We start from the raw sequence: 11,311 nt of genomic DNA, 5'->3' as shown, positions 1-11,311 counted from the left end.
ATATATATATATTTTTTTTTTTAAGACACGGAGGTCAGCCTTTTTGTATCAATTCTTGCAAGAACAGTATTGTCAAGAGCATTTGCAAAACCCATCGAACACCATGATGAACCTGTCTCTTATGAAAACCATCCCCGGAAAGCAACACCAAAACCTACCTCTGCGGAGATGAGGAGGAGCTCATTTAGAGTTACCAGCCTCAGAAATCACTGATTTACAGCGTCTCAGATTAGAGCCGTTATGAAGCTATTACAGATCATGGGTAGCGACACATCTTAATATCACCTGTCTCTACATTGCTTTACAATACTTTCATACAAACACATTTTTAAGCATAATTTTAAACTAGGAATCATCTGAGGGTTTTTTTTAACACATGACACATGATCATTTAAAGAATATTCTATGTACATTACAAGAGCGAAGTAAAGAATATTTATTGAATGTTAGCATTATCCATGATTTAGCTTATATGCTACTGTATGTACGCAATACTATCAGGTTCATGGACAAGAAGAAAAGTGTACATTAGTACACATAGTGTTGAGGGAAATGATTTAGCCATGTTCCACATTACTAAAAATTTCAAAGAAGACATTTTGACTGGATGAGGACGCAAGGGTTCAAGCTAAAGTACATTTACTCGAGCACCCTGTTGAGTATTTGATGGAAATGCCATCTTGCTGAGCAGTATTTTACCTAAGAGCACAGGCTGAGCAGTCAGTTCCTGTGAAGTGAAATGTGCTCATGGTCAATCATGCAACAACTCCTACATAGCAATTTTCCTTCTCCCCTCAGGTTGCACAAGCTCGTCTTCAGACATTGCATACGTACTTAGCTTGCCCTTTGTTCTACTTTGTTTTTTGGCAGCACTCTCAGAGGCTTCTTTATTCGAACTTTCAGGAATGCCTTCTGAACCGAGTCTTAAACTCTGGTTGCAAGCTGACCTCGCTGAGCAGTTAAATGCCCCGGCGCGGCTCCCAGCGTGCCCCTGTCATTTCCCTTCGAACGTCTGGTCTTTTTTTTGCTTGCAAATTGCATAGACGTAGCTGATCTGGTCACAAAGGCATTTCTTATTCTCTGGGGCATTAGTTGACTAAAACGAGTGTGGAGGATGTGCGGCTAGACTCATTATTCTTATTTACAGTAACAATAAGTCCCTTATGAGCTTCATGTGTCCTGGATGTCTTGTCCCAGCTCAGTGACCTCCTGAATATACGCAGAGTTTTTTATTTTTTAATTTTATCCTTCTGTACTTCAGTGATTGTTTGCAGGATGTGCTATGAAGTGTGCACTTGCAGCTAGTTTTGCTCGGTGAACGGATGCGTTCAAGTAGTGATTTTCACAAGAGCTTCTCGTAATCTGGATCAATATAGCAATTTGTTCAATCCATTACTCCATTTTACGACTTTCCTGTTTCGGAAGCTTAAGATTCCTTCATAGCTAAAGGGAGAGATTTGCTTTGTCTATTATTGCACTCTAGTCATTTTCCTCACTTTTCTCTCCCTTTTTTTTTATTTTGTAACTTTTTTCATCTGTAATTGTCACCTGATCCTTTCTAACGCTTTAAAACTTGCAACAATTTTAAAGCTTTCTCTGCCTTTTTTTCTCCATTCGACGTTCTGAGCAAATTTTCTCCTCTTTATGTTCTCATGTAGAAAGAGTGAATGTCTGTCATGCTTTTTAGTTCGAAGTTTGCAGAAATGGGGGTCAAACGTTGTCAACATTATCAGTAAGTCAAATCCTTATCCCGGCTTATTACCCGTGCCCTTCTCCAGCTCTGAGGAGAAATCATCTCCGCACACACGCTCTCGGCAGATCTCTCAAGCCAGATACACACAGCGTGACATTTACTGCGCACAATAACATTAAAAAAAAAAGCAATGTGTTTATGTTGGAAGAAGTGATTTTCTGTGAAATGGTAAAGGTGAGTGCTGCAGCAAGGGTTCGGAAAAGAGTTCTGTGCGCACGTGGGCGATGTCAGTCACCGGGGTCAGAGGTGAAGTAATTAGATATAATTTCCTCTCTCATAGCAGACAGTACACTCTGATTACATTATCTCTCCTGGCTTGGCTCCTTCCCTTTATTTGAAGAAAGTCATTATCTCAAGGCGACGGGTCACTTTCTCTCTCTCTTTCAGCTCCGAGGTTTTGCTGTTGCTATTGATATACTTGTACAAAGGAACATGTTTCCTTCTAATCAGGGTTGCTTTCTTATTGAACAGCTATCCGAGATAAACCCAGCACATTATTCGTTTATTTGCTACCATATCATTTCTGCTTTTCATTTGGTTCCACAGCTCATAACAGAGCTGATGCAGATCTGGCAAGCTGCGTGAGCACAATGAAGCTTTTGGACTCCTCACAATAGTCTCCTAAGATCATATTAAATCTTGCCTCTGGCCTTTTTTTTTCTTTCTTTTTTTTCTTGAAACCATCTCCCCCAATGCAATGTATAGGTCTAATTCCTACCGTCACTTTTAATCCTAAATCTCTAACGGCGACAGAGATGCAACGGAATTTCAGGGATAAAACTTTTACACACACACACACACACACACACACAGAAAAAAAGGATTTTTTTTATAAATCAGGAATTTATTTGGCACATTTTAGTGGGTAATCTAGTTCATAAGCATGTAGCTGAGGAAATAAAATGATTTCAATCTGCACTTTAGACAATAAAATATTACATAAAATTATTAAATTGATTAATGGCATATAAGGTTTTCACTCTCCTTCCTTTTCCTCTTTTCCTTCAATTTCCCTTGATTTCCCTAACTTTTCATACAGATGGGTCTCCAGTATGTGTGTGTGTGTGTGTGTGTGTGTGTGTGTGTGTTTGTGTGTGTGTGTGTGTGTGTATATAAAAACAAAAACAAACAAAAAAGGAAAAAAACTACTCCTTGCTTGTTGCTTTTTTTTCAATTTCGTGTTGGTCAAGTTTATTTTCCCCATTATGACCTCATTTAAGAGGATTCCCCGCCCCTGGCTCGTTGCTCAGACCACTGATGGTTCAGCAGGAGCTCATTTACATAGATAGTAAAACTACACATTTGGAAATGGAGCAAAATAAATTAAGGTAGTTTGAGGTAGAAAAAAAATGCATATTCTGACAGCTATTTCAGACAGGTTTAGATTTAGAAAAAACAAATTGAAACTTGTGACCTTGTTGCTTTTGAATATTTGGATCTGACCAAGCAATGCCACTTTGAATAAAAAGTTAATTAGAAACTACAATGTCTTTTAAGCTCATTTCTTATCACTAACAAATTACAGCATATCCAGCAATGTGTGTTATAATAGGGCAAAAAGACTCGGATTGTAATGGAGTGTATGTGATGGGGACAGGCTGTGTCCTTGTGTGTTATTGTCCCTGGTGGAACAAACAGATGTGATCTGATTGACAATCACACTGCGTCCCTATTATCACTTAATCCTGCCTGCTAGGAGTCAGAGTTAGCACAGACTGATAAGCAGAGCAGGCAGACCGACACTGAGGCAGCTTCGAGTCACAACTACACAACTTTACAATGCAGGGAACATAGACCTACTGCCCTGAGGGGTAACAATGGGAAATCCTCCCACTGTGCTGAAATGCCAGCCTCATGCATGCGCCCGAACTGCCAGATATACTCTCAGGGCTAAGTGTGATAGTGTGACAATTTAATAATGATTTGGATATTTGCACTTTCTCACTTTCTAAGTCTGCCAACGTTTCCTCCACATTCCAAAATTCTGCTTCCCAAAAACAGGCCAATATGATGACTGGCTACATGATATGTAAAGTAGTGTGAATGTGTGCGCTGACATGGACTGGCATCCCGTTCAGTGTGTATTTCCAGATCATGTCAGATCCACTGGCATTTTGACTAGGATAAATTACTAGTGCTTATTAAACGTTAATGGATTAATATTAATTGAGGTTTCACTATTATTCATGTATAATCTGTTTTCACAGTGTATTCATGCTGCTTCTAATAAAACAAATGCTGCTTTTTAACTGCCAGGGAAACAGAAATTGAGTCAAAGCAATAGCCGGCGTTTTATGACACCTCATTTAACTGTCAACTGTAGTAAAATGTAACATCCTGAAAAGATCCTGTGGCATCTGCTGCATTTCAACAGCGTATAATCAGTAAAGTGTGCATTTCTGTTCGGAATGAAATAACCAAGCAAAAAACGGGCATCTGAATCGATCTTCCAAATCAATGCTCTGATGGATTTGTGTCTTCTTCTGTTGGCTGAGCAGATGGGCCGCTATGGTCATTAGATTATGTGTGTTTGGTAACAATGGGTCAGTTGACCACCAGACTCCATGCACTCCTCACAGCAGAACTTGTAGTTTCACTGTAGTTACTAAATAATAAACAGCGTTTAATAGGGTAATGCATTTAACATCTCTGCTATAACCTATAATTATCAGTATATCCGTAAATGAGAATTTTCCATGTGTAATGCACAGTGATGTAGGTTTCCTGAAAGGACAAAGATCTCACAGAGATTAAAGGCTCATCCTTGATTCTTTTAATGTAATCTTCAGTGTATCACTACTTACAGCCCTATTATACATTTGTGTTTATTATTATTATTATTATTATTATTAATTAATTTTTAAACAGTTCACGGTATCACAACAATGCTTAAATTTTCAGAACACCTCATCTTAAAGAGAGAAAAACCATGTTCACTTATTTTACAGGACATTATACATAGAGGTGCTTTTGACTGAATCATCAACCTTCTGTACGGTGACCTTTGCTTTGATTTAATATAGAAGCAAAAAAGAGACGCAACGATTTGAGTGATAAAAGAAATCGAATTCTCGATTGCAGAACTTTTTTAAACACCATTTAGTAATACATAGCATACAGCATAGAAATAGTCACCGTCCACTTTATTAGAAACACCTGCACGTTTATGCCTATAATCAGCCAATCGTATGGCAGCAGGGTAACGCATAAAAACATGTAGGGACGGGTCAATGCTTAAGTGTAATCTTGACATCAAACATCAAAATGTGGAAGAATTTAGCTCTCTGTGACTGACTGTGGCATGGTTGGTTTGTGAAACCGCTGATCTCTTAGGAACTTCAAACATACCACTGATTAGATTTTACATAGAAAGCTGTAAAAGACAATAAAACAACCAGTAATAGAGAGAGAGAGAGAGATCAGGGCAAAATATTCAGACAGGTACTGAACAAGCTGACTGAAAAGCTCTGCTAAGTCAAACAACCACTCTATACAATCGTGGTGAACAGAAAACTATCCCAGTATGACATCACAACTTCATCAAACCTTGAAGCGAATTTGTTCATACAAGTTCAATGGCTTTTAACATTCAAATCTTTGTCCTTTTTTGCTTCCCATTTAACTTTAATGTACACAGTTAAAACACATCAGGTAATATATTTTACCCAGCAGTGGTCATATAATCTTTCTCCTAAAAACAGAAAAAGCAACCGATGCTAAACATTTGCATTTTAAAGTCTTACTGGAGCAACATTCAACAGAAACAGTGTTGTAAAACAGTCCTGACGTTTTAGTTTTTTTTCTGTCTCATGCTTTTGCCCTAAGGCTCAGTCTGTATCAGGGCCATGCTGGAGCCACACTGGGGAAACCACAACTGCTCGTCTTGAAAGAGCTAATGAACTGAATTAGAAGGCAGATGCTTTTCTGAGAGATGTGGGATTTTGGCTGTGGCATGGACAGCTGAGTGCAAGCTTGAGTTTCTTTCAACTTGTCTCTGGGACAATTAACATCTGTAAATTGTAGAGTTTTCCCATTAACCAAAAGGGACTTGCTGCAGTAGGGGGTCCATCTTAATGCATTTAATGATCCTTATTTCCCTCCACAATTTCTTTTGACAGCATGGATGAATAAAACAAAAGTTATTTCCAACACGAGTTACCACATTAATAGCAAATACTTTAGTGACGAAGATGTCCACTTAAATTATTATTTTTTTGATCAATGACCTTTTATTCCCATTTCAGTAACACTGGCTCCATTTTTTGGTCCATTGGGAATCAAAAAGGAAACTGGCTTTAGCACATCAAGACATCATACTTAGAACAGCATCAGTTGCATTAGAGGAACCGTGTTTTCTGGAACTGAGAGCCGCTACAAATTCAAGAGTTGGAGAACAAAAAGGATGGCAAAAGAGTGGACGAGGCTGGATGAGCTTCCTGATATAGCGTTGAAGCTACTAGGGTCAGCCAAAGGAGGGTCCTGTGGAGAACAGAATGATAAGAGCTAATAGGTCTTTATAAGTACTTTTAAATGCAATAAGCAAAATGAAAAGCAAGGTTTCTAAACTGTGACCAAACTGAGACTCTTGGAGCTGTGAAGCATAGCATGGAGTGCATGATTCACTGACTGACTGACCGATCGATCTGTCTACAGTATCTGTCTATCTATCTATGTATCTATTTACAAGGGGTGGTCATAAAATTGCTATGAAAACAAAATTACATAATGAAAACAACAATGGTTGTGAGCTTAGACCTTCGCTGCATATCTTCTACCCAAGGTGACACACTTCTTTAAAAAGATGGAAGTGCTGGTGGAGACTTCAAGGCCCTTGAGGAAAAGATCCACCTCAGTAACCTTGTTGTCATCATTAAAACTTCTGCCACGGGTTGGTTTCTTCATGTTGTGGGAGAGGAAAAAGTCACTGGGTGCGAGCTTTGGGGGGTAGAGAGGGTGGGGCAGAATTTCTTCCCCCATGTCGCCCGTAAGATTTACTATTTTGTGAGCTGAATTGGCTGTCAGGTTGTTATAAGGAAGGCAAACCCCCATTGTGAGCATTCCATGACTCTTCGTCTTGATTTCCATCCGTAATTTCCTGAGGAGGTTCCTGTAATAATCCCCTGTTATTGTTCATGTTCATGAATGTACTCATTTCCGGGGACATAAATTGGGCAAATGTTTTCATTTTTTTCATATGATAATACGAATTTTATGACCGCTCCTCATATCTATCTACAGTATCATCTATCATTTGGTAGAACTTACAATCAAAGATGCTATTATTACCAAAGTTATTAATCTATGGTACTGTATTATTAGTTTTTTTATATACTTAATAACCTCACTCCAACATTTCAGCCCACATCTACTGGAATCTGTCTGGAGTTCTTTCAGTGGAAAGTTCAGGGTTAAAAATGTCTTAAACGAGCCTAATATTTGAATAGCTGGACCACTGATGTAAAGGATTTGTGTCAAAGCCTATAACAAGAGTTTCACTTTCAGAAATATCCAAAGTGCAATGTAAAACCATTATTCCGGTAAATAATCAGACAAATAAATCGTATTCATACAGCAATATTATTATGTTTTTAACACAGTACTTTGCAAGTCTTGAGCCATCCCTCATTCCTTCATATTCTGCTTTCAAAGAGCTGGACTTTCTTGCATTGTTAGTGTAGTCTTCAGTAATAGTTCTTCAGGCTTACTGAAGGCTCTCATTTAAGGTTCTTCACCCGACCAGTTTCAGAGGCATTTTTTCTTTTTTGTTAAGCCTCATAGTGACCTATGAATAATTCAGGTATAAACTATGATCTAACTTAAGCCTTATTTAATCTACATCATTGAATTTGATAAAAAAAGAAACAAAGTGTGGCTCAAGACATTTTGCACATGAGTATAAGTGTTATTGGTATATCTGATGTTTTCATTAAACCTTAAATATAAATGAGTTACTTGAACAAAAGTTGTACCTACCATGCACACAACATCCACTGTAACATTCACCTTTAACTTCTGTGCCTAGACAAACACAGAATACGAACAAAGATGTAAGACATTCACGGGACTCTAGAGTAGTAGAAAAATTACTAAAGCCTGTCTGACTGGTCAAGCTGGTGCTCTAAAGAAATTTTATGTTTATAAAATAATCCAGAGTCATTTTAGTGAACTCACACTGAAACTATCTTTCACTAATCAATCTGCACTGCGACTGTAGTAACAGTCTGGCAGCACAGACCACATTAGTGTGTATGACAGCACAATACATTATAATATGATTTTATATTTAGTGTTGTTTTTTTTTATAAATACAACTTTACTGCACTATTCACAATCCTACACACAGACGGAATTGGTGGCATGATAAAGTGATTCCATAGAGAGTTAAGAAAATAATAAACTTGCTGCGCAATAGAGGGAATGGAAGTAATTTGTGGGACTAGGATTGTGGCAAAACATGATTAATGGTCTTCCTGGAGGTCTATCCTGCTGAAGAAAATGTGCCCACTAATAAATCATAATATGACTATTAAAACATTATGATGTATGGCTGTGCAAAAGATATGAGTGTATATCTAATGCGATCAGATTCGGTTATAAAGATGTTCTCGCAGAAATCTTTAAAAAGTCTAAAGATCCAGGAGCCATGCTGAACCCTGGGAATAATCTGAGCCCTGGTGTGCATTTGTGTGTTCCTCCACTGTGTGTGAGGCTTCCTGTCATGCTAGGCAAAGTCAGTTAAAGCAGACGATGTGGACAGATATGGGATGCTTGGGTGCGTCAGCATGATGACACCAGTTAGGGCACAGTGCTATGGATGGGTAGTTCCTACTTAAGGATGTTCCTTGTGTTAATGTGACAGCTAATTAGGCATGACATGACAGCTCTGGTCGCTTGATGTATCTCATTTTTATCCAAAGGGCTTGCAAATGTGTGTGTGTGTATGTGTGTGTGTTTGTGTGTGGGTATCATTATGTTATCATTATGACAGCCCAGAGCCATCAGTCAAAAGTGAGCTGTCATCTCACCAGTGAGTCTTAACAGAAAAGTGAAAGATCTCATACGCAACTGTCATCTGTTCAACAAACGACTGGCTGTAATATTAACACAGGTCTTGCATTGCTGTGAAGGGCCACAGCTGGTGTGTGTGTGTGTGTCTTCACAGTGGCATCAATCAGTCTGTATCTGAAATTTTCTGCATCAGCAGTACAAGCTTAGATAACCACTTCCACTCGCAGAGGTTATATTTTATATTAACATTAAATATGCATGAATTACGAGGGGTAAAGGTCTTACTCAGTGACCTTTAGTCACAGCTTGGTGGTGCACGGAATTGAACTTGCATCTTACCAATCATAAGCACAAACCCTTTATAACTGGGTCACCCGTTTCCCCTCATACTAAGAAGCATTAAAGTTTCTTGGGGTCAAATATTTAAAAGTTTTGTTATACTAATGTTCTGCCACTTAATAAACAATTAACCAAGGTAGATTGGCGAAACACATGTTATAAAGTACAATTTATAAATAAATAAATGGCACAAAATTCAAATCTACCAAATCTACTAATCACAAGTATGTGGACATAACACTTGCAAATAATACATTGTTTCTGTGAACATATAAAAGAAAAGAAAAGAAAAAACACCTTAATATACTTGTTAGCATAGCATCATGTTGCAAATGAAATCATATTTGTATTGTCCTCATGTTTTACAACATATTAGCAGCACCAATAGAACCAGCTGTGATTCAATTAATAAACCAAGCAAACCTACTCTAGTCACAGACATCTAGAGTCTTTGATTCTAGGTAGAACTAGATTTCAATCAGAAGATTGAGTGAAGAAGGATGTTTGTGATGGAGTAAAGCAGTAATTGACATGTCCTCCATCTTGTGCCCTGAGCTCACTGGGCCTGCTTACAACCCTACACCAACCATACATTAAATTGTTAAAAGTGTTTAGACACCTGACCAGATGTGCTTGTTGTGTCCAGGTCAGTGATACACCAACCTTGTCAAACCATGTCTTTATGGGCCGCACGCTGTGCATGGGTAGGGTCATGCTGGAACAGGTTTGGGTGTCTTAGTCTCAGTGAAACGAAATCATAATGCTACAGTGTAAAGACTATTGTATGCTTTAGTATTTGTGGCAACAGTTTGAGGAAGACCCACATATAGTCCTCATGGTCAGGTATTTATATACTTTTGGCCATATAGAACATATAGGACAGTATAGGATTGCTAGGATCCCCAATACAAACCATCTAGTGGAAAAAGGCAGAAAATAAAGGAATTCAGAAATCCTTAGCTGAAGAGTTCAATATTATATTCACCACCTAGTAAGAAGCCAATAATAAATATAGCTTACTAATAATTTACTTTTCAAATATGCATCATGGCATTTATCTGTTTCATGAACTTTGTGTTTCCTATTTCAAGTTTCCAGTTACAGAACATTAAAACCGCTTTTATTACACTTATCTTACCTGGAGGTTACCACAGAAGCTATAGAGGTGATGGCCATTGCTGGGATCCAGGCCATTAGCAAACGCTTGGTATTCCAGTCCATTATTTGTCCTTTCCTGTCCCCTCTGAAGAGTGCTGGACTGGCCAGTTGGCTGGATGGGTGGCTGTGGCTGCCACACACCAACATCTGTACCGTTGCCGAATGCTTGGATAGCATTACCTACACACATGCAGACATGAAGATTAAAATGTTGCCCACGTACCTGCTGACTGAAGAATTGCATTCATCATTGTTTGTTTTGTGTAGAGCTAATATTAATAGGTATGGTCCTCTCTATTTTGTGCCACAGCCAATAAGCTGATAAAGATCCCCAGTTCACAGACGCTGCAGACAGGAGTATTAATGCTTTAAACATACAGGCCCCAGGAGGGTTGTGTAATTTTTGGAGGATAAAAAGAAGACTCATTATAACAGAGGTTCAAATGTTAACACAAATTAATTCTTTTAACCACCTTGAAAGGTAAATATTCACACTTTCTCTCTTTTTGTAATTAGTTTAAGAGGATAAAAGATGTTCTGATATGTTACAGTGTCTACATGAGCAAACACAGCATATCTGAGTGTGATGGGTCAGTGGAGGAGGGCAGTCCGACCTCTGACAGTGGGACTGTTCTGTAGTTGACTCCAGAATTATTGGCACACTGTGGAATAATGGGCAAAAATAATTTTGAAAATAATAATCACACCCCATGAGAATGTATGTCCACACATGCAAACTTGGGAATATAATAAAGATCAAAATGTTTCTGTTATTCTCTCAGAAAATACTAATATTCCATATTAGATAATTAGATAGAGTCCTTGCTAAATATTTCTTGGCGGAATGTCAATAATTTCAGAACCAGTGTTTTGAGGAAAAAACATGCATTGTCTGACAACTTATAGTTTTAAAAGCCAGTACTGTGCAAATGTCATAAGCCACCTCTAATTTCTTCAAATTAAATTAAATGATGTAAATTAAATTAAAGAAAAAGAAACTACTGTAATGCTTTAAGTTAGATGATTGTTTATGCTTGTATGATTTATAGATAA

At 38.1% G+C, this 11,311-nt stretch overlaps 1 protein-coding gene across 1 annotated transcript in view; it reads right to left on the bottom strand.

Moving 5' to 3' along the window:
• Positions 1–4,617: 4,617 nt before the first annotated feature.
• Positions 4,618–11,311, bottom strand: part of gfra1b (gdnf family receptor alpha 1b) — a 29,855-nt gene continuing 23,161 nt past the window's right edge. Inside the window, exons 7-9 of the mRNA XM_053511710.1 lie at positions 10,239–10,438; positions 7,727–7,771; positions 4,618–6,232 (exon numbers count right to left, since the gene is read on the bottom strand). Of these exons, the coding sequence (XP_053367685.1) occupies positions 6,125–6,232; positions 7,727–7,771; positions 10,239–10,438 (353 nt within the window). The 3' untranslated portion in view covers positions 4,618–6,124. The remainder of the gene's footprint in view (positions 6,233–7,726; positions 7,772–10,238; positions 10,439–11,311) is intronic.

This window comes from Clarias gariepinus, chromosome 14 (genome assembly GCF_024256425.1).
Source record: "Clarias gariepinus isolate MV-2021 ecotype Netherlands chromosome 14, CGAR_prim_01v2, whole genome shotgun sequence".
In the NCBI taxonomy this organism is placed as follows: domain Eukaryota; kingdom Metazoa; phylum Chordata; class Actinopteri; order Siluriformes; family Clariidae; genus Clarias; species Clarias gariepinus.
Note: the sequence above shows the minus strand (reverse complement) of the source record. Positions and strands in the feature narration are given on the sequence as shown.